Genomic DNA, 24,913 nt, shown 5'->3' with positions numbered 1-24,913 from the left:
AATGATAACCAAGAACATGACAAAAAAGCCAATGGAGGAACTGGAAGTAGCAACCAGAATGCAAATAACAAAGAAAGTGAAATACTTGGGGATCTGGGTGTTGGCAAAATGTTCCACAATTAAGGATGATAATTATAATTAATTAGTGATACAAATAAAGATTTTGAAAGTTGGAAAATATATTCAGTTATCACTCATGGGATGTATAGTGACAATTAAAATGAATATTTTACCAAGAATCTTATTCCTGTTGTAAGCCGCACCTATTAATCTGGGTAAAAAATTCTTTCAAGAATTAAACAAAATAGCCGCTAGGGTTCATTTGGCAGAGACAAAAAGCGAGGATTAAACTAAAGTCAATGCAAGACAGCAAGGAAGAGGGGAGGCTTAGCATTACCAAATTGGGATTTATATGCATCAGCAGTAACAATAACATTGGTGAAGGATTGGATAGAGCTAAAGGATAAAAGAATTTTAACCTTAGAAGGCCATGATTTGCAAGCAGGCTGGCATACATTCCTATGGAATGATAAAAATGAAACACACAAATACTTTCAAAATCATTTAATCAGAAGAGCGTTATTGCAAAAATGGCTCAAAATAAAAAAAAATCCACTATGTGAAAATCCCGAATTGGCTATCACTGACAGAAAGGACGACTGACTCAAATTTTATAGATTTGAACAAAATGCTAAGATACAGAGACTTAATTGATAGACAGGGAAATTTAAAAACAATTGAAGAATTGGCAGATCAGAACATGAAAGTTGACTGGCTACCTTACCTCCAAATCAAAACTAAATACAGTAAAGATACTTAAATTATATGACATTGAAACAGAACCACACGACTTGGATAAAATTATTCAAAGCTCAGATAGAAAGATGATAGGGAGAAAATATCAATTCCTCCTGAAGTATAAAATGGAAGAGAAAATTTTGAAAGAACAAATGATAAAATGGGCACATGGTTATAATATTGAATTAGACAAATGGGAAAATTTTGGGGGAACAAATTTAAAAATGACACTTTTGGCAAACCTTTTTTTGCTCGCGTGCCATAAGGGGGGGGAGCACAGTGGGGTTGTGCGCATGCGTGCCACACTCAATGCAACATGCGACACACACACACCCAGTGTGCATGCGCACATGAGAGGCCCTTACCCCCCATTTTTTGCATGCTCTTTTCTCCCACCCCTCCTTTATAGGAGCCTGGGGAGAGCGAAAACAGCCCCTCCCCCCGGAGGCCCTCAGGCGGCTTCAGGGACCTTCAGGAGGCTTCCCTGAAGCTTCCGGAGGGCTTAAACCGGTCCTACAAACAAAGTCATTTTTAGTCCTTCACAATGTCAGTTGCATACAAGGAAAACCAGTACAAAACGTTTTACAGATGGCACCTGGCACCAACAAGGTTAGCTAAAATCTTAACAAATACCTCCCAAAAATGTTGGAAATGCGAATCAATACACGGAACATATTACCATTTATGGTGGACCTGTGAGGAGGCCAAAATTTTTTGGAAAATTGGCTGGAGGCAATAACGGGGGTTAAAATAGAATAGAAACCTGAAGTTTTTTTTATTAGGAATAATGTCTGCGAGATACAAAAAAAGAAATCCAGTATTTAATACTACATATAATTACGGCGGCAAGGATTGCCTTTTCTCAGAAATGGAAAAACAAATTAATTCCAAGCGAAGATGAAATAATAAGAAAGGTTATGGATTGTGCTGAAATGGACAAACTAACTAAAGAATTCCAGGGAAAAGAAGAATCAGAATTCTACCAGATATGGGATAAATGGTATAGGTGGATGGAGGAAAGAAACAAGAATCAATGAAGGAATATAACAAAACTCAAAAAAATAATAGTTATGACAAATAAGAGGGTTAAGAATGGTGAAATCCAAATGAAATACAATAGAAGGGGAAATAATATAAGGTGAGCGGTATCGATTAATAATTGCTATTAGAAAGAACAGGAAGCTCCTGTTTGTATTGTATTGTGTAAATGTGAACATCTAAGTTTTGTATGTTTATATTTTATATGTTTGTTAATAAAAAAATATTTTTTTTAAAAAAAAGCAGGTGCTTGGTAGCTTTCGGCCACAGGTATTTTAAGTCTCCCTTGTTTATCTCCCCCATCTCCAAATCTCTGTCCTTTTATTTGGCCTGGACCCTGCAATTCAAGGTGGCAAGCAGCCCTAAAATACATGGCTCTGCAGTGCTTACCGTACCCCAGGAAGCCTCAGCAACCACCAGCAAGCATTCATTTGCGCAGCTCTTTTCCATGATTGGTGGAGTCAACAGTCATGTAGGGTTCACTTTGTCCAGTAACCAATAGGGCTGAGTTTACAGATTATAAAGATTATAAAGCCTTTCTCCTTGCTTTTCTTCCCCAGCTTTTTAGACTCAGCCAGTTCTGGGCTGGATGTGTAGTTGTATTTCTCTGATTATATTGTTCTTTCTTACTAATTGGCTATTTCTAAAACTTTCATATTTCAATCCCTGCCATTCTTAAGATCTTGCAGACAGGCGAAGTGCTTATATTAAGCAAGGAGCTTTGTCCCTCACTGCGGACCTAGCCATGTGGCTGGGAGAGCCGTTTTAAAGCGACAGAGGCTTTTTTCCCTCTCAGCAATCGTCAGAGGCTTGTATTAGGCAGTGGAGCAGCTCCGACACTTCTTTTGAACGGATTGCTGGAGGTTGCCCCGGTGACAAGCCAAGGGTGGTAACCCTGCGGTTGTTGTCAGGAACACAGCGCTGGGGCTGGAAAGCTCTCAGGAAGATCGCTGTTTCCCTCAGAGATTGCAGCAGGCGCTGTTTCAAGCCAGCAGAGAGTGTGTGACAGTTGATTTTGGCGCGAAGAGCAGCAAGCGCCATTTTGAAGCCAATGGTAATGGCTCTTTTCCAGCATTTACCTTGAGGGTGGCTATTTCTGCTTGACTTCTAATGATGGCTTCCAGCACAGGAGATGGGGCAGTAATCTTCCACCAGAGAGTCCTACTGCTGGCTCTTCATCAGCTCAAACTTCTAGGAAAAGGGTGGCAGCTGAGGAGCTCCTTACAAAGGCTTCTAAGACAGCAAAAAAAGGGAGAAAGGGGCAGCTCAAGTCCTCATCGCACAAGAAGCTCCCAGCAAGCGTACACAGGATGGCAGAGAGCCCTCACCCATTCCAGATGATCCCTGTCTCTCCTGGTAGCCCAGGACCGTACCCCAGGAAGCCCCAGCAACAACCAGCAAGCATTCATTTGCACAGCGCTTCCCAACCTCACATGATACACTCCACCAAACAAACCAGCAAGCATTCTTTCACTCTCTGTAAGTGTCAACAAGCTTTCATTTGGCCACTGTCCCTTCTTTTCCAGTTCCCTATATCAACCTTTTGCACCCAGGATTTCTCTGCTTTTGCTGTCTACTTTTTGGACCCAGCTTCTCTAGCAAACATTTTTTTACAGATGATTACAACTGAACTGTTTTTAGAAAGATGTGGAAAGATGTGGGGAGAGAGAGCTGACGTCGTGACGATACGATGTGCGATCTTGACGCTCCAAGATCGCAATTGATATTTCTGCCACTGGGAGGTCCTTTTGGACCTAAACTGTCCCAAAGAGATAGTGATAGAGAAGAGTATGCCCTGCTGATCTCAGGGACACTGCAGAGTCTCTGATTTATCCAGGAAAAGCTTTTTTTCCTGATGACAGAAACCCAGCCCTTGGTTTGAAAACCCACACTTGGTTTTCAAATAATGGCAGAGACAAAAGTATGCTGGACTATTTCCTAGTGCATAAACGATTCCAGAGCGCTACTCATGATGTTCGAGCAATGCGTGGAGCCTCTATCGGATCGGATCACCATCTGGTCAGGGCAAAATTCCGACTGCACCTAAAGGCACCCAATACTACTCAGCCCACAGCTACCCTCAACTACGCAAATTTATCCGACCCAAACAGCCAAGCCAAATTTCAACTTTTGCTACAGAACAGATTTTCTCCTCTGTTAGCGGACAACATTGACGAAAACTGGAACTCAGCAAAAAACTCCATCATTGATTCACTTAATGAAATCTGCCCAAAAAACCGACGGAAAATAAAACCTTGGATTTCGACTAATACCCTAAATCTTGTCGAACAACGCGCAAAAATAAAGAACATTGACCACAAACTATACCTTTACCTTAACAGGCAAATTAAAAGGCAGCTTAAGGCGGATAAGGAGGCCTGGTGGAACGCAAAAGCCCAAGAAATGGAACTGGCCAGCAAAAACCACGACTCACACTTACTCTACAGCATCCTGCGAAGCTGCAATGGAAAATTTAAAGCAACGAGCTCAAACCTCAAAGATCATCTCGGAAACCCCATAAAATCACTAATGGGTAAACTGGATAGGTGGAAAGAACACTTTAGCCAATTACTGAATCGCCCCCACCCCACCAGCCTAGACCAACGTCTGATGGAGAATGCGGACTTACAATTACCAAGCGCAATTAACGACCACCCTCCGACAGAGGAGGAAATCCGTGCTGCAATTAAAAGACTTAAGAACCGGAAGGCACCTGGGGTAGACAATATCCCTGCTGAAGCTTTGAAAGCGGGAGGAGAACCGATAGTAAAACAATTGAAATGTATATACTCTGCCATCTGGGACCAAAGAGTCGTGCCTCAAGACTTCAAAGACTCGATTATTGTACCAATCCACAAAAAGGGAGACCCAGCCGACTGCAAAAACTATAGAGGAATAAGTTTGCTATCAACATCCGGCAAGCTCTTAACCTCTATAATCCGATCCAGACTACTGAAAGTCAGAGAAACTAATTGCAGGGAAGAGCAAGCCGGTTTCAGACCAGGAAGAGGTTGCACAGACCAAATATTTACCCTGAGACAACTAGCCGAATCACACCTGCGTTACAAAAAGGACACTTTTTTAGTATTTGTGGATTTTTCATGCGCCTTCGATAGCATAGATCATTCATCGTTGTAGTGCGCCCTTAAAGCTGAATCAATCCCCTATGCTACACTCAATGTGCTTAAAGCTTTTTACGAAGGTGGAATGAGCCGGACAAAATACCTGGGAAATGTGTCCCCACCATTCTCAATAACTACCGGCGTCAAACAAGGCTGTATTATTTCACTAATGCTCTTCAATATAACCATGGATTGGATCCTCAGACAAACTTTTAAAGACACACCAGGCATTCAAATCGGGGCTCAGCTGTCTCTCACGGACTTGGTGTATGCTGATGACATCGTCTTCTTTGCTGAAACAGCCCAAACCGCCCAAAATACCCTGGATGCATTACAAGCAAATGCTAACAAGCTTGGCCTGGTGATAAATGGTGCAAAAACCAAATTCATTTTCACGGGCACTCAACCAGCTCAACTGCACCTCGAAGGCAACCCTATCGAAAGAGTAGACACGTTTAAATATTTGGGGTTGATCATCGACAGCCAACGTGTAGTGGCTACAAATGACATCAAAAGCCGCATTGACAATGCTACAGCTGCATTCGCCTCTTTAAGGAAGTGCCTGTGGAGCCAAAATGACGTGACGATTGCAACCAAGATGAGGATATTTAATGCTTCCATCCGCACAATCTTACTGTACGGCTCGGAGTCGTGGACTTTACTTAAAAGCGACCTGAACCTATTAGAACGATTCCAGCTAAGATGCCTGCGCAACATTCTGCACATAACTCTACGGGACCGATGGAAAAACGAAACGGTATTGCAGCTGTGTAAAAACCAAACTACACTCGAACTTTACCTAAGAAGACAATGACTTAGATGGTTTGGACAGGTTTGCCGTATGGACAATAGCCGATTACCTTACCGATCGATTAACTCGCTGCGACCGGATGGGTGGAAAATCGCACGAAATGCCCCAAAGAAAACGTGGATATCCCAAGTGGCTCACGATCTTCAATTACTCCATTTCTCGATAACCGATGCCCAACAAGCCGCCCTAAATCGGAATCAATGGCGTGCTGTAATCCGTGACGTCCTGCCCCTGGCCTTCACAATGCAACGGTCACTGCCTTATGGACGTTGACATTTACGAAGATTTAAGTCCGTCCAAATGCCATTATGTGGTTATGTATTAAATCTTGGTATATTTTATGAGAAGGACGTTTAAATAATCATAGTCAAATAAAAGTGGAGGTATGATAATGGTAATATAATAAATATCCGAGTTAAGATATTAGAGTTAATATGAATTATATTTGTTGACGGTGGAAAAGATGCACAAAAGCCTTTTGTAACCAACTGGTACACTTTCTACAAGTATGTAAAGAAAGAGGATTTGTATGTTTGTTTTGAAAATAAAAATATATATATATTTTAAAAAATCTTGCTTTTCTACAACGTTTGATTGGATTTTTTTTTTTATTATTAAGAATTTTTCTCCGTAAGTCTGCTATTTAAAAAGGGCTGTAATAGCAGAGAGAGAAAAAGTAACTGCCACTTTAAGGCTGGGAACTGAATCATTGTATTTTCTTTCCGCTCTTTGATCATCGGAGTTCCTTTTAGTTTGTTTATTGAGAGTGATAGTGGAAAGAGCACAGTTTGTTTATATAGCTGCTGTTTCCAAGTTTTTGCAGTGAAGGCAAAGTTTTGACTTGAAAGATTATAATGAACTTGTTTGGAATACAATAAAAGCCTCGAATGCTATAGTGGCAGTATTTATAAGTTGGAAGGATGGCACAACATGAAAAACATTAATATTGCAAATGATTATGTTTAAAATTCAAAAGATATTAATAATAACAGAGAAAATTGAGATGCGAATGGATGACGTAGAACAAAGAACAACAAAAAAAAAGATGGAAAAATTGAGAATATTTATCAAAAGAAGAAAGTTGAAGACAGTTCCAAAAATTGAAGGAAAAAAAGAACAAAGAGATAAGAAAACTGTGGATACTGACAGCACACTGAGCGTGGTTGGAAATAGTAAGAGTGGACTTTGGAAAGGGGAGATAGATGGACTGGAACTCTACCTCAGACCTCAAAGTACAGAAGAAGAAAAAAATTTTTTGATGGAAGTAAGGAGAAAAATCTTGACTGAAACATCAGTGATAACCAAAGATAAGTTGATGAAAGGAACAGATGGAGGGTTTTGAGTGCTCATAAGATATACACAGACCAACAAGCTGCGAAAAGAAGTCCATAAAAGATCCACTAAGAAAACAACCAGAATATTAATTCCACAAATGACACGAGATATAAAACTTCACTACTACTGGAAAGATACAGATTGATGTAGTGAAAGTTTATAATAAAAATTAAGTCAAATTTAGTTAAATTTAGAGTATTATATATAGTCATATAAATGAGTAATATTGATAATAATACATATATTGGTACTAGTTTGAGGATATGAAATTATACAAACTGCAAATGAGGACTACGGAAGGAGACTTAAAAGTATTTGTTATTAAGTATAATCAATTTTTATTTAGAATATGTTAGATAAAATGTTATTGAACGGAATGCTATTATATAGTTTTACCTCAAATTTAGGCTATTTCATACAAAAGAATGTAAAAGCAATTTATAGTCAAATGAATGTTTAATAATTATAATAATTTTTATATAATATACTGGATTGATGATATGAGAATCTGTTTGAAATTAGTTGATAATTTGTGATATTACATACATTTGAAAGTGAGGACTATGAAAATGATGCACAAAAACTTTCAATCAAACAACATGCTGTACGTGATTGAAGAAGGTTCTATGTGTTATTTGTTGTCTGTTTTTGTCTGACCAAAAAAGAAAAATATTCTTAAAAAAAACAAGAAATGATATACAAAGATTTTTGGGTTTGCGGAAATACCATCCCAAGAAAATAGAAATTAAGAGCTGGAAGAGACACCTACAGCAATAGAAAAAGGAAGAGAGTAAAAGAAGGGAAGGAAGAGAGAAGGTGAGGAGAGGAAGATGGAAGGGGGAAGCAGAGAAGGAGAGAGGATAAGGGGAAGAGGTAGAGGGAAGTAGGGGAGAGGTAAGGGAAGAAGGAAGGAAAAGGAGAGTAGAGAAGGGAGAGAGGGAGAGAAAGGAAGAGATGAGAAGAGGGAAGGAAGGTAGTGAGGAAGATGGAAGAAGGAGAGAAGGAGAGGGGAGGAAGAGGAATAGAGGAGGAGGGGAGAGGTAAGGAAAGAAGGAAGGGAAAAGAGGAATGAAGAAAGTAGAGAAGGGAGGGAGAAAAAAAAGGAAAGGAGGTGGTGGTGTCAAAATAGGCGAGGGATGGTAAACAAAACAACCCGAATGGAATATTACAATTCTATAAATGGAATTTGTATTTGTATACTTTATTTGTATGCCGCCCTTTTGCCTGAGGGGACTCAGGGCGGCTCACATTTCAAGGGGAGGGGAAGACAAACAAGTTACAACAAGAAGACAGTACATTGTTAAAAAAAAAGCACAACAGTGACAAATGACAAATGTATTAGAATTATGAATGTTTAAAAAAAGAATAATACCATATATACTCAAGTATAAGCCGAGTTTTTCAGCCCACTTTTTGGGCTGAAAAAAGCCGCCTCGGCTTATACTCGAGTCAGTGAAAAATTTGCCTGAAATGGAGGAGAAAAAGGGGCGGAGCCATGCCGCTGGGTGACGCTCGTGAATGGCCCGGCGCCCCTGTGAGTTTCCCCTCCCTCTGTGTCAGTTTGCCGCACAGCGCACACCGCACCATCCCCCCTCCTCACATTCTAATGTAATGCAGGGCTGTCTTACGATTCCCCTTCCTCCCCCTCCTGCCGCTCTGCAACGATGTCCCACCTCCTCCTTGTTATGGCAAGCAGCCACATAGCGATGTCCCACCTCCTCTGGTACAGTGATCCAATGATAGGAATCACTGTGCCGTGTGTCATAGGAGGCGGGACATCGCTCCCGCGGCTGCACGGGACATCATCATCACAGCGGGACATCAGCATCATGAGGTGAGTGAAGTATTTCATTGAATACACCGCTAGTTTACTGTTTTTCTTTGAAATAAATATTCAAAAACATTATTGGTATCTATTTTTATTTTTGAAATTTACCGGTAGCTGCTGCATTTCCCACCCTAGGCTTATACTCGAGTCAATAACTTTTCCAGTTTTTTGTGGTAAAATTTGGTGCCTCGGCTTATATTCGGGTCGGCCTATACTCGAGTATATACGGTAATAAGAATGTGAATGTATATATAGAGAACAAAAAATAAAAAAAACTTTATTAAGAAAGAAAGAAAAAGAAAGAAAGAAAGATGTGCAAAGATAGTCCAGCTTTAGCCACTTTGGAAATGGGGGGTAGGGAAGGCCCTCAAAGACAACGTAGCTTTAAATCAGTTTGGATATTGCAGAGGGAGGCTTCTGTAGACAGCACAACTTTTCAAAGTGGCTAAAACTCTCTGTGTTCACAAACATCTCTCCTTCCCCCTTTCAAGGTGGCTAAAGTTGTGCTGTCTTTGAAAACCTGAGGCTGGGAAGAAGTAAACCCAGAATGGCATGAATTAGGGTTTAAATTCACTTAAGAACCTGCAATTCTCAGTTACTGACCACAATAGGGAAAACAGGGACATCCATCATCAGTTGATGCAGTCACCTAACAACTAGCTGTATTACATTTATAACCACAATGACTTACTGACAGAAATTCTAGTTCCAATTGTGATTGTATGTTGAAGACTACCTGTAGATTTTAAAAAGTCAACCTATTGAATTTCAAGTTCTTAGAAACATTCATAGATACCTACTCTTCTGCTCTAACATTTAAACAACTTTACTATTTTTTGATAATGGTGATGGTACAAAACTTCATTTTGGTTTAATCAATGTTTAAGTACTTAAAAAAATTGTATACTAATATCCGTTGATGCTGAAATAGAAAAAAATAGTAAATGCAGTATGTTAATAAAGCACTAACTTGGTATTTTCTATTTCTCTTTTCAACTTTGTGACTGATAAAGTGGAAGAGAAGCATTCCAGTGACGCCGCTAACATGCTTCCACAGAATATTTTGTCTCAGACAAGTAGACACAATGATAGAGACTACAGACTGCCAAGGACAGAAACTCACAGTAGTTCTACCCCAGTACAACATCCAATCAAAACAGTGGTTCATCCTTCTACTACTCCAAGTTCAGTTCCTCCTAGTCCATTTTCTCTACAGTCAGATCATCAGCCAAAGAAATCATTTGATGCAAACGGGGCATCTTCTTTATCAAAACTGCCTACACCCACTTCTTCCATCCCTTCACAAAAAACAGAGAGAAAAAGCTTGTCAGGTGTGTATTAATCTATTTTGTGTTGAATATTGGGACTGAAACATGTATCCTTAAAATAATAATGTGCTCTGTCTTAATAGGAAACCTAAAGTTTTCTATTAAGTACAAACTCTGTACTTCTGTGTGTCCATTTTAGTACACAGTAGTAAATCTCATATGCCCTATTGTTAAATTTATTAATTTCTAGGAATTTCAATATAGAAGTATTCTGTATGAGAAAAAGACTTCTTGGTATTTCTCATTTCTTCAGTGCGCATGTGATGTGATATGATATACTGATCATGTGATAAGTTTCAAAGACTCTTCCTCTTTAAGATACATTTTTAAATTTTAAAGAATTTTGTGGCAGGATGGCTAGGAAAAATCCACATGAGTGGATCTCTGTAGATAATGATATTTTGAGTTTGCTATTATGAATTTTATTTTCTCCATTGATTTACTGGTCAAATTTTTACAGTTTTAATGTTACTAAAATAATGAAATAGATTTAGGCTGGTATTGGACATATTACAGTTTTCAATTTTTGTCTTTTTTCATCCTCTTTGATTTCAATAAAGGGATAAGAATTATCCCTAATTCTTAACTGTAAGCTTGTGGAAAAGTGCAATAGCTCAGTAATAGATATGCTCTCTGTATATTTTGGAGCCTCATCATTATGGTCACAACTGTGGATGGCCATTAAGTAAGATAGCCTCACTTAACAACTCCCATTCTTTGTTCTCCCAAATGCTTCTATTAAACAAGCATGTGGGTTGTTAAGAAAAGCATGGGATTCCTCATGGGTGGGTGGGAGCTCTCTGAGGCCCAATACTCAGCTGGGACCATAAAGGAGGCAGACAAGCAGCAAAGAGCTTTGCAAAGCCAAAAGCAGCCCAGCAGGGAAGAAGAGCTCTGCTAGCTTATTGCCTAGAGCTATGATTCAAAGCTAGAGAGGCTTCCAACAAGCCTCTTTGCTTGGCCGATGAAGAAGCCATGCTTTTGGGCTGGGCCTCTCTGCCTTGATCTCTTTGGAGACTGCCTCCGAAGAGAAATGTCTGGTTCTTGCTAGCTTTCCAGAAGCCAGCTACTTGCATGTAAATCTTCAGGATAATCTTCCCAAAACATTTTCTTTTTTCAATACCTTCCTTCCCAATGTTTTCTTAATAAAGAAAATAGAAAAAAAGCTGGGGAGAACAAACTTGTTGATTTTTATTTCCTCCTCTTCCCGCCCCCTTCCCCCAATTAGATACAGAAATTAAATATTTTATCTTTACCCTCCAATCTTGATCCCTTTTAATCACCCTGGAAAGTGGGTGATACAATCTGTGAGTTACTTACCTCAATGAGTGACTGCCAGGCTGAAGAGCAGAGGAAAGGAAGCAAGGAATGTCTGGTCAGCTAGAGCTCAACATTTGCAATAAATGCCAACTGAGACAGAGGCTGAGTCCTTGGAAAGCTAGGTCCTTGGGAAGCTTTTTGCTATTTGTCTGACTCCCTTTAGATAAGTCCTAGCTGGATCCTAAAGGGAGTCAACCAGCAGTGAAAAGCTTTCCAAGGACGCAGCCTCTGCTGAAAAGTAATTTTAAAAAATAAAGTTCAGCTGGCTAGAGAAAACACGTGCAGCAAGTGGCCTACCGCAGCAGTGGAGTCCTTGAGACCCACCTTCTGTTCCTGCTGGCAGTTTAAAGGAAATGTGCTCTAGCTGATCAGAGAAAATTTTTTTTTGCTTGCTTCCTTCATTTCCTCTACTCTTCAGCCTGGCATGGTAAGATGTGCAGTAAATTTAGTGAATGAGGTGGTTAAAATGGATCAGGATTGGAGGGCACAGATGGAGAATTTAGTTTCAGGACTTAATGGGGGGAGGGGAAGAGATCAACAAGTTTGTTCTCCCCAGCTTTCTTTTCTATTTAGTCCAGAGCTAAATAGATTTAATAGTCTGATTTTGTAGAAAGCAGTATATTCCTGTTTTCAAAGCCAAAAGTATTTTGCTATTACTTTATATCTTTTATATTCATAATTGAGAAATTAGTCTTACATATCATTTTTGTTGTTCTATTTTGAAAACTTGTTTTTAAATGTGTTACATGATCCTAGTTTATGGAAAATCTGTAAATGTGCTGAATTTTCAGGCATTTCTAATGATGATAGTACTTTTATATTAGCATACAAATAGCAAGTTGTTTTCCAGTAGATAAAATCTGAGAACAAGGAGTTTAGATTTATAAGCTCTTGAACATATCAAGATACAAAGCAATTGTTAATGATTGGCTTTAATATCTTGCCTTGTTCAGAAGTCATTAATCTTACTTTTATCTTTGTAGCAGGAAACTAGTTAACAAAGCCTTCATTGATAAATGAGTGGGTCTAATAGTAGAAATGAGATGGCTAAATACAGAGGGCTGTTCTTTCATATGTCATGTTTTTGTCTATATCCGTGATGGCGAACCTATGGCATGTGTGCCATAGATGGCACGTGGAGCCATTTGTCAGCATGCGCGTGCTGGCCAGCTGGCTTCGGCCTTCTTTTGAGGCCATTTTTCCTTGAAGCCTCTGGAGTGCGAAAAACCGGCCCTATGGGCAAACCAGAAATTCGGGAAGTCACTTCTGGGTGGCTCGTAGGGCTGGTTTTAGCCCTCCGGAGTGTTCAGAGGCCTTCTGGAGGCTTCCCTGAAGGTTCCGAAGGGCAAAAACTGGCCCTACGAGCAACCTGGAAGTGACTTCCTGAATGTGACTTCCGGTTTGCTTGTAGGGTCATTTTTTGCCATTCGGAGCCTTCAGGGAAGCTTCCTGATTGCTCTGGAGGGCTAAAACCGGCCCTCTGTCCAAACTGGAACTTCCGAACTTCCGGTTTGCCCGTAGGACCGTTTTTTCATGCTCCAGAGGCTTCAGGGAAGCTCCTAAAGCCTCCAGAGGGCCTCTTGGAGGGGCCGTTTTCACCCTTCCCAGGCTCCTATAAAGCCTCTGGAGCTGGGGAGGGTGAAAAAAAGTATGCCAAAAATGGGGGAGAGTGCTGGTCGTGCGTGCATGCGTGCTGCAGTCATGCGCTTAGCATTATGGGTGTGGCATGTCCGTGCATGACCCTCCTGCGCTCCCCCCCCCCCCGCTTTTGGCATGAGCCAAAAAGGTTTGCCATCACTGGTCTATATTATAGTTTATAATGTCAGGTGTTTTGTAGTTAAAGATGTGTACTAGTCAACTACTTACTGATCACTACTATTCTTTGAAGCTCAGTACTAGATAGGCAGTTCGGTGCCCAAAATTGGATATAGTACTTAAAGTGCTCTGACCAATGCAAAACTACATAATTACAAGAATTCCTTGACTTAAAACAGTTTGTTAATAACTATTCAAAGTTATAATGGCACTGAAAAAAGTGACTTATGGCCATTTTTCACACTTATAACCGGTACAGCAACCCTCCGGTCAACATGATCAAAATTTGGATACTTGGTAACTTAACTCATATTTATGACGGTTGCAGTGTTCCGGAGTCCCGAGATCCCCTTTTGCGATCTTCTAACAAGCAAGGTCCATGTGGAAGTCAGATTCACTCAGCAATTGTGATACTAATTTAATAACTGCAGTGATTCCTACCAATTGTGGCAAGAAAGGTCATAAAATGGGGCAAACACTGAGTTTGGAGGAACTCCTATTGACAGTGGGAACGCTCAATAAATGAAACTCTTTTACATGTTTTGTAAAATAATTTAGTTTGAAACCACTGAAATTTACTTATTGAGCCAAAGAAACGTAATGTAATATGTAGCAAGATTTGGTGATCAGAGCTGCAGCTCTAATAGCATTGATAATGATAAATTTGCCTTGGCCATTCATTAGATTTGATAGTATTGCACATTAATGTGTGATTGAAATAAGTCCATATGGTTATGGAGAAAATGAAGCAAGTACTGTGAAGTAATTCATCAACCTTAGAAACATGGAAAATAGGTGGCAGACAAAACCTAATGGTCCACCAAATCTTCCCCTTTAGTTTTTTAAAATTTTAATTTATTCATTTTTTAAAATTTATTTTAATTTTTAATTATTGGTGAATGATAGGCTTGTGCTTATCCTAACCATGTTAGGATAGCTACTAATTATTGACCCACTACCTACGCTGGGAGTTGGTTCCAAACTTACTCTGTCTATGTAGTAAAGCAATCTAATTTTAATTCCTATCAGTTTGACATTGTGTCCCTGTGTTCTTGATTTTTATTTAATATTGAAAATACTGCCTTCTAGAATTGTATTCACTTTATATTTAAAGGTTTAAATCATGTTCCCCTTTCCTTTCTGTCCTTCATGCTGTACATATATACAGTTCCTCCAATTTTTGCTGATATGTTTTGAGTCTCGGACTTTGAAAGAAAAACTTCTTTCTGCCCTAGGAGAGAAACATCTTCCTAGGATTGAACTCTTAACTTTCCAAGTGGGAGGCAAGTGTCTACCACTGGGCCACAATACCACCTATCTTAGTGAAACCAAGGGATTTATAAACTTTCAAAACCCAAAAGAGCAAAATATTTGCTCATATTTTATCTATTCTAAAAGCTTCAGTACTATCTGATCAAATGGACTAATAAAATGGATTAATATAGATGTTGCTGTTCTTTGATGCTACATTAAAATTAGATTGTTAGTGCTTTCTGCTCTGTAAATTCACTGTCATCCAATGGGTGTTTTATGTTGAACTTCATTCAGCATTATTTTCTTTGGTCAACTACTTTGGGAAATTAAAGTTTGGTCATATGATAATTTTAGAATAATAATTGACAAATTGATAATGTGTCAAACTATTTTATATGCCTTCTCTTCCTGGAGCATTTGTGAGAGAGTAGAAGAGGCACAGATGATGACAAGAGGTCATATTTCGGGGAATGCAACTTTATGTCCTTAAAACCTATCTCGTGATGACATCTTATGAAGGGGTGGGGATTCAATTTCCTGTAACTGATATATGATAGGTGACAGCAGTTTTTTGGGAAAAAGCAACTTTCCCCCCTTCATTTTCAGAATCTTCGGACAAGTCTCTATCCCACACCTGTACAACTCCTTCTACATCATCTGCTTCTGGATTAAATCTACCTTCTGCACCAACTTCATCTGCTTCTACTGTCCCTGTTTCACCTGTTTCGCAATCACCAATTCCTCCATTACTTCAGGATCCCAATCTCCTTCGACAGTTACTGCCTGCTCTTCAAGCCACCTTGCAGCTTAATAATTCTAGCGTAGATATATCCAAAATAAATGAAGGTAGGTTGGTCTTATAATTTTTTAAAAATTATTCAAATGTATTGATTGGGGAATTCTACTTTTATAAGAAGATACAGTAATAAAAATGGAATAAGATTGTTAGAAATTTGTGATCAGTATTTTTGGTTAATTATGCTGTGCTCTATAATACCTGGAAACAAATTTTGAATCTAGTATTTCCAGAGGAATTGTGTGAAAAGGAGCAGAACTTAACGTTGAATTCTACTTTTGATTATCTTATAGAAAACACTTTTTCCTATTCTTTCCCTCTTAAAAACCTAGTGTCTATTTAAAACATTATAAACAGTATTTATATACAGCCATTATTTTACTTCTTACATATGCTGACTATATCTTCAAGATTAGTAACTCTGATAAATCTGTTGTCTATGAATTATCCAATATTTTTTAAGTCATCAAAGCTAGTAATTTACCACGTAAGCTGATAAATTCAGAAGATTAACAACTACATTGTGCAATGAATGTCCTGCACATTAATTTTGCCTATTTTGCTTGTCCTTCTTTCAGTGTCATTGGATGAACCTAGTTCTAGTTTTTTTAAGAGAAAGCAATTATTCCTATTTATTTTGATCCTTTTCTAATCTAGTACTATTCCAATGAAGAAGAAAAATAAAGAGATCTCAAAAGAAGTCAGCATGGCTGCACAAAGACCTCTGATAAATTGAAAGACAAAAAGACAAGTATAAAAATGGAAGAGAGGGCACATGACTAAGGTAGAATATCAGCAAATAGCCCAAACCATCAAATATGAAGTCAGGAAAGCTTAGGCTTAAAAAAGTCAATAAAGTCAAAAGTAACAAAACAAACAAAAAAAACCCAAACAAACCCACCCTTCTTTCAATATATAAACAAAGAAAAGTCAAGGAAACAATTGGTCTATGTGGGAGAAGGTAACAAGCAGTAGGGAAACAGCAGAACTACTTAACTAATTTTTTGCATTTGTCTTTCTACAAAAGGAAAAATATAGTTAAACCTATCAAAAAAAAATCTGAAAAATGCAGATTAAGAATGCAAGTCAAACCAAGAAAATGGTAAGAGAATACCTATCCACTATAGATGTTGAAATCACCAGGACCAGATGGATTACACCCCAAGATTCTGAAAGTATTGGCAGACGTGATCTCAGAACCAATGGACCCTATCTTTCAAAAGATTATGGAGTGCTGGGGAATTACCAGATGCTTAGATCTGGCCCACGGAGCTGCCCTGGAAACAGTGAAGGACTGACCAGTGATGCCTCTGCCAGCAAAAATTGAGTTTGTGTTGTCCTCCTGAGCTCCCTTTTTGCTGGCAGAGGGTTGCAGGAGGCCCTTGCAGCCGACATGCAGCCCTCCCAAGCTCCGTTTTCACTGGCAGAGGATTGCAGGAGGTTGTTGCAGCTGAAAATGGAGCTCTTGAGGACCCTCTTGAGGGTTGCAGGAAGCCATCACAGCCAAAAACGGAGCCCGGGAGAAAGTTTTCTCTGGCAGAGCGCTTAGACCACCACAAGTGTCCACAATACGAGTAACATTGAGCTGTCTACGCCCACCCTGGCCCTCTGAAGTCAAACACAACCCTGATGTGACCCTCAATGAAATTGAGTTTGACACACCTGCTCTAGAAGAAGGACCTTGATAGTCTTGAACACGGGACCCTATCTAACAAAATGAAATTCAGTGGTGAGAAAAGTAAGGTTTTATCTCTAGGCAAGAAAAATCAGATGCACAGTTATAGAATAGGTGGTGTATGACTCAATACTAGTAACTGCAAAGGGGATTTTGGAATCCTAGTGGACAATCATGTACATATGAGCCAGGATTGTACTGCAGTTGCCAAAAAAGCAATGCAATCCTAGGCTGCATTAACAGAGATAGAATCAAAACCACATGAAGTGTTAATATCACTACAATGCCTTGGTAAGACCACACTCGGAATATTGCGTCCAGTTTTGGTTGCTATAATATAAAAAAGATGTTAAGATACTAAAAAAGTGCAGAGAAGAACAATAAAGATGATTAGGGGACTGGAACATAAAACATGAAGAACAGTTGCTGAAATTTGTTATGTCTAGTCTAGTGAAAAGAAAGACAGGATAACATGATAGCAGTGTTCCAATCTTTCAGAAAGAGGGAAAACAACTTTGTCTATACAATTGTTAAGTTTATCATAAATGTATAAAATAGCTTTAACTTACTTTGGTTTAGGGAACAATACTTTCATAATCTTTATTTGTATTAGTTCTTACAGCTGCTGTGACACAAGCTTCTCTGCAGTCAATTCTTCATAAAATTCTCACTGCCGGACCATCTTTTAATATAAGTTCCTTGATTACTCAAGCAACACAGCTTTCTACACAAGGTAATTTGAACGCTTCTTGTTGCTATCTTTGTGAAGTTGTCTGTATTGCATGTGAGCTTGACCGATGAACAATAATTGCCAAAATAATGAAAAGTTATTTTCTAGAGAAGCGCTGTTTGTATCTAAGTTTATCTGAGGTAAATTCTGGGAAGTGATTAATGCTCTTATAGCATCCAGAATAAGTATATTCAGTAATGGAAAGAAAGTGTAAAATTTTATGCAATAATTTTATCTAATGATTGCCCCACTGATTATCCACTGACAACTAAATTACCATTTTCCAAATTGTTTGGCTTGATTTGCATTTGTAATTATATTATTTATTACATTTTAACATTTTGTTTTGTTTCATATAGTATTTTGACAGGGAACACTTAAAACTGGAGCAGACAGTCAGTTTGATGTAAAGGCTGAGGCTAGAAACCAGGAGATTGTGAATTCTGATTCTGCCTTATGCACAAAGCCAACTTGGTAATTTTGAACTAGTCAAATGTTCTCAGCCCAGAAAGAAAGTAGTGGCAAATCACTTCCGAAAATGTTGTCAATAAAACTTCATGGACTTTGCAAACAGTTTGCAAAAATCAAGACTGATTCAAAGGCGCACATAAATCTTTTTTTTAAAGATTAGATTTATGCTTTGTACTAAAGTATTTTGAATTTCATGTAACGTCCTATTAATCTTGTTGAATGATTAACAATTAGGGGTAAAATAAATTCAAAGAACAGAGTGCCCTGGTTTCTTTTAAATGTCTCATACTTTGTGCCCCATGCAGCTTTAGAGTACTAGATATTTCAAATTAACATTACCAATTGCAAGATAATTTCTAGAGAAGACATATTCTGTGTACTTTATTCACAAATAAGCAAATTTTTTATAATTTAAGATAGGAATAAGAATATTAGACTTTAAAGTTGGACTTAGTACAGCATGGAAACAAAATTAATCTTCATGCAATTTTCCAGTTATTTGTTATACCCTTTTCAACCACAAATAAAATGTACTCTGGAAACAGGTTTATTTAACTGGACTATTCCAATTTCTTTAAAATTTCTAAATGTTAATTGGAGTCTACGGGCTACTCGCTTCTGCTTTTGTTAGTCTCAATTCATAATTTCTGAAGTTCTGCCTGTTGTTTTAAAAGTACCAGATTTTTTTCTAAGAAGGAGCAGGTTGGTAATCACTGTGTATCCAACAGCCACCCCCTGCTTGTAAAGATGTATATCCCATCTTGGGTCTGTGTCATAGGTGAATTCTTGGTTATCATTAGAAATCCTCTTTAATACTGAAATCAAGACTTGCTCTGTATGTGTATGAGTAACCTTGAGAGAAAGGAAGAAGAGTGCAGCCTAGACAACGGTCAGATAAGCAAAATCTGAGTGCAAAGTGGAAATGTAATTTGAGTAAGCATCTCAGAGTTGGCCTTCACAAGTTCTCTGGAATGTAAAAGGAGAAAGGCTTTTGCAAGGTTCTATTACTCTTAACATTGTAATACGAATGATACTAATATTCATAATTTTTGAGTTTTGGTCTACTCTACCTCAAAGGGCTGGTGATATGTGAAAAATATCATATTTTTCGCTCTATAAGACGCACCTAGCTTTAGAGGAGGAAAACAAGAAAATAAAAAATCTGCCTCTGCCTCCAAGCGCCAGCTTGTGGCTCATCAGGGCTCTGCCTCATTGCCTCCATCACCGGTCAGCTGAACTATAGCTGGATCCCGGCCTCTTGTAGCCCCCTGATCACCGGGCTGGCCAACTGGAAATAGCGCCATTGCTGTGTCTGCTGCCTCCGCTGGGGAATGCTGGAGCCACCAGTGTTTCCCAGCTATTGCCGCTCACCGGCAGTGGTGAATGGCTGTGGCAATCCCAGACGCCTGGAACAGCTGTTCTGTGATATTCCAGGAGGCTGATTCAACTGGTGGCGGTGGCGACAACAGATGGCAGTGGTGATCCCCGCCGCCTGGAACAACTGATTGGCGGTGTTCTGAGAGGCCAATTGAACCTCCAATAGGTGGTGGCGGTGGCAACAGGCCGTTCACTGCTGCTGGCTGTCGCCACACTAACCCCCTCTCCCCCCCCACTGTGGCCCGTCTGTGATGCAATCTTTGCTCCATAAGGCGCACAGACATTTCCACTTACTTTTTTGGGCGGGGGGAAAGTGCGTCGTATGGAGCAAAAAAATAATGTATATCTGTTCAGAAGTTTATGCATCCTTGTGATTTGGTTTAAAATAAAGTTACTGTTTGTGCAGTAGAGAAAATACACATATATTTTCAGATGCCTCTAGCAACTAGGACTGGGTAGTTTTTATTATAATCTATTTAAAAGAAAATATGCAGGTAGTATTTGCTTAATTACAGTAATTGGGACTGGAATTTTGTTTTAACTGATGCAGTTGTAAAGTGATACATCATGCTTAGCAATGGCAATCATAGCCATTCCTGTTGTCAGCAGTTAAGTGAGGGTTGTTTGTCGCTAAGTGGGAACCTCATGTGACCATAATTTGTGACTCCTGCTGCCTTCCCAAAAGCAAAGTTAATGGAAAAGCTGACAGAAAGTTACAAATCCTAGGGAGTGACAAGAAGGCTTATTGGTAGATGAGTACTATAGAATGAGGTGCCGGATTGAGGGATTGGTGAGTGTATTTGAGGAGGATTACTGCTGTGCTGAGTAAGCGCAAGGGTGCTACAAAATGAGTTTGTGCTATGGAGAAAGATCTTTGGGATATCATTCTCTATAGTGGGGCTCCTTGGGAGAAAAAATAGGAATAACTTACAACCTTCTTTGCCAATTTCCTGACTGACTTTGCTTATGGGAAGTTGGCAGGAAGGTCACAAATGGTGATGACATGGGATATTGTGACCGTTCTAAGTATAAACTGGTTGCCAAGTGCCTGGATCATGATCATGTGACTTTGGGGGCACAGCAACAGTTAGAACGTGGAGAACCAGTAATAGATACCACTTATTCAGCACAATCACAACTTTGAATGGTCATGAATGAGAAGTTATTAACTGAGGACTACTTGTATATATCAAGTATATACAACATTATTAACTGTAGCTTCAAGATTAATAAGATTAATAATCATGATATTAAAAAATAAAGTCCTAGAAAGTAACATTGTAAATAATAATTTGAACATATTTTGACACTACTATTGAAAGGTTTTCTTCTTGTCATTTTGGCAAAAAGAAGGACATACACATTGCGCACCATCCCACCCCAAAATCTAATTTAAATGTGGACACAAAAATAATCTATTGCTGCAAATCAGATACAGATTTATCCTTCCAAGTTTGTATGACCATTATATGAATCAACACCCTAAAAATCCACATTTCTGCATATTTTAATATATATCAAATATTAGCAATAGAGCTATCCTTAACACAAGAAAAAATGATTAAAAGCCTTTTCTGCCCTATTTATTTCAATCCTAAATTGGCAGTTGGCAGTCAGCCAATTACTGTTTCTATGTAGATGTCCATTTTTAGGCAATTACACCAGCTTATATATAAGATTGTATCTGGTTTGTGTTATGTTAAGAAATTTTCTTTGTATCAATCTCATTTTAAATCAAGAGAAGTAATTAGTAAAGTGATTTCACCACAGGTTTACCAGAAAATTAACCTCATTATTCCACAAATATTATAATTACTATCAGATTCATGCCAAAGCAGGTGCTAGGCTGCAGGGAGACTCCTGACCTGGCGCTCCTGCATTCCGAAGCTTCCTTTCCATCCTGCACTTCTTCCACTAGCCAAGATCCTATCGGGGCTAATAGCTTTTCCCCGAAAGAAAGTGAAGATCTTGTGAAAAGCTTTGTGATGAGGAGACTGGTCCTCTTTCCTTCCTCCACCCCCTCCCCAAACCCCCGATCTGTCATGCAGCTACTGTATCTCTTTGCTGCATGACAGACCCCAACGGATTGTGTGTGTGTGTGTGTGTGTGTGTGTGTGTGTATAGGAAGGGAAGCCTCCACACTTCAAGCTTGATTCAAAGGCTTTGGCTCCTGAGAAAAACCTTCGTGGAGAGGAGATTGTTTCTCTTCCCTTCCTCCACTCCACCCACCCCCCAAATCTGCCTGGATCTGTCATGCAGCAAAGAGATACAGCAAAGAGTGCTATTGGGCACAATAGCAATAAACAGATCTGGAGAGATTGGGGGGGAAGGGGGAGGAAAGGAAGGGAAGAGGAACAATCTCTCTAAGAAGGCTTTTCTCAGAACACTAGATTGGGAAGTAAAAAACTTAGAATGGGATACAATCAAGCTTGATTCAAAGGCTTTGGCTCTTGAGATCATTGCGCTGCCACCCAAAAATGCTATTACTGCGATCTCTGCCACCTGGAACCGCCCGAGAAGGGGCAGGTAAAGCAGGAGCTGCAGAGACCAGCTTTTTGGGTGGCAACGCAGTGATCTCAGAAGCCAAAGCCTTTGAATCAAGCTTGTTTGTAGCCCATTCCAGGTTTTTAACTTCCCAATCTAGCGTTCCGAGAAAAGTCTTCGTAGAGAGGAGATTGTTCTTCTTCCCTTCCCTTCCTCCCACGCCCACCCCTCAATCTCTCTGGATTCTCAGGAGCCAAAGCCTTTGAATCAAGCTTGATTGTACCCCATTTCAAGTTTTTAACTTCCCAATCTAGCTGAGAAATCTACCATCTCTGAGGCACCTTTCGTTTGCAGGAGGAGGAGGAGGAGGAGGAGGAGGAGGAGGAGGGCGGCTTAAAGCAGCGCCTCCTTAAACCAAAGCTTCTTGAGTAACTGGGAAAGAAGGCCGTGCTTTTTGGGCGGCAGTTTTCGGCAGGTTCCAAGTGCGGCTTTCTTTCCCAGTTACTCAGAGTCTTTGGTATACTCCTCCCTTCTCCTCCTCCTGCAAGTGAAAGGTCCCTCATAGATTTGGCGCGCAGCTCAGGGGAAACAATGGCCACAATGACTTCACTCCCCAGCAATGTGAGGCGTCACTGCCACCGCCGCCACCACCTAAGCCCTCCTGGGAGCCGAACCAAGCTGGAGCCCCAAAAGCAAAACTTCTCTCCTTTCCAGTCATCACAATCTCTGCAGTGCCCACTTCACCTGTCCCTTTTCCAGATGACCGGCTGCTAAATTCGGAGTATAAGACACACTCAGATTTTCACCCTCTTTTTGGAGTAAAAAGGTGTGTCTTATACTCCGAAAAATATGGTAAACCAGAATTATCCAATATTGTTAAGATTTTCATAAATAAATGAGTCATTATTTTACATATATACCTATAAACCAGTGGTGAAATTCATTTTTTCCCCAGCGGTTCTGTGGGTGTGGCTTGGTGGGTGTGGCTTGGTGGTGGAGGGTCATGTGACTGAGTGTCTGGCCAACTTTTAACTTTTAAAAGCATTTTTAAACTTGGTTCTTGGTAATTAAAAATGCTTTTAAAATTTTTAAAAAATGTTTTGACGATTAGCTGTGCGACAATCAGCTGTGCCATGCCATCGTCAGAACTTTTTTTTTTTTTTTTACTTTTTAAACCATTTTTTTACTACCAGTTCAGGCGAACCAGCCCGAACCGGTAGCATTTCATTCCTGCTATAAACATACATACCTTGTATCATTAAATACAGTCAGTACTTGCCAGGATTTCAGTAGGCCAAATAATAACTGAAGTCAAGTTAAGTCATGTTTATCTTACCCCAAATATTCAATTTTAATGCTCAATTTTCATCAAAACTAGAGAGAAATTCATTTTTACCATTTGAAAAAGTTCTTAGATTAAGATAAGCAGAGGAGGCAGAAGATAATCTGAAGTCCTTATTGTAACAATCTCAAATTACAACGATTCATTTAGTGCATTCAAAGTAAAGTGGCATTTTAAAAAGTGACTTATGAATGCTTTTCATATAACTGGTGCAGCATCCTCAAGGCCACATGATTAAAATTTGGACTCTAAGCAATTGGCTGATATTTATGATGGATGTGGTGTCCCTTGTTCATGTAATCACCTTATGTGAATTTCTGACAAGCAAAGTCGATGAAAAAGCCAGATTCACTTAACAACTGGGTTATTAACTTACCAACTGTAGTAATTTACTTAGCAACTGTGGCAAGAAAAGTTGTAAAATGGGGCAAAACTCATCTAACAATTGTCTTGCTTAACAACAGAAATTTTGGGCTCAATTGTCATCATAAATAAAGGACTACCTGTACTTCAGGTTTGTGCTCAGATTTTCAGTCTTAGTACAGACTGCCTGTGGTGCAATGTTTTGAGTACAGAATGTTTAATGTATCAAGTATTTTCTAAATATGGTTAGTACACTTATGTATGCAGGAAGAAATTTGATATTTAAATATTGTGTCCTTAGTTTTTTAGATTAAAATTATGGAGATTGCTCTCATAACCATAGATTAGCACTGCATTTATCTGATGTTTTATTTATTTGCTGCAATTTATGTACTTCTTAATTCTAAAAAGTATTGAAAACAAATTATCTATATACTACTAAAAGTGGTGAAATTCAAATTTTTTTACTACCGGTTCTGTGGACGTGGCTTGGTGAGGATGACAGGGGAAGGATACTGCAAAATCTCCAGTCCCTCCACACTCTAGGCCCAGCCAGAGGTGGTATTTGCCGCTTCTCCAAACTACTCAAAATTTCCGCTACCGGTTCTCCAGAATCTGCTGAATTTCACCCTTGCTACTAAAGCATTTGTTGGCATGACTTTTAAACTGGTTGACACAATGAATCATAGAATGATAATTTTACAGCTGAGATATCCCAAATGGACTAACTTAATTTACAAAATCTGGAATATATGGCATCTGAGGGAATGAAATTTGGGGAAGTTGTGGCTGCTTCAGTGTTATTCGCTGCTGATCATGTGATCTTCATTTTCTTTTTTTTCTTTTTTTATTGTTTTATACACATAAGCACATCAACAGAACACATAAACACATTAACAAAAATAACCACATAACTTAAAAACAACATAGGAACAATAAGTTCCATCGTGTATCATACAGCAGTTCCGAATCGGTTTCTTTGCAGTTAGTGTTTTCCTTTCTATACATTTCTATCTTGCGTTCGTA

At 39.1% G+C, this 24,913-nt stretch overlaps 1 protein-coding gene across 5 annotated transcripts in view; it reads left to right on the top strand.

Annotated features, from left to right (window-relative positions):
- Positions 1-24,913, top strand: part of WAC (WW domain containing adaptor with coiled-coil) — a 74,558-nt gene that overhangs the window by 28,973 nt on the left and 20,672 nt on the right. For all 5 annotated transcript variants that reach the window (XM_032237925.1, XM_032237928.1, XM_032237927.1 and 2 more), the window contains exons 7-9: positions 9,946-10,263; positions 15,256-15,495; positions 17,734-17,853. In XM_032237925.1, the coding sequence (XP_032093816.1) occupies positions 9,946-10,263; positions 15,256-15,495; positions 17,734-17,853 (678 nt within the window). The remainder of the gene's footprint in view (positions 1-9,945; positions 10,264-15,255; positions 15,496-17,733; positions 17,854-24,913) is intronic.

The sequence above is a fragment of the Thamnophis elegans genome, chromosome Z, assembly GCF_009769535.1.
Source record: "Thamnophis elegans isolate rThaEle1 chromosome Z, rThaEle1.pri, whole genome shotgun sequence".
In the NCBI taxonomy this organism is placed as follows: Eukaryota; Metazoa; Chordata; class Lepidosauria; order Squamata; family Colubridae; genus Thamnophis; species Thamnophis elegans.
This window is presented reverse-complemented; position numbering and strand designations above follow the sequence as displayed.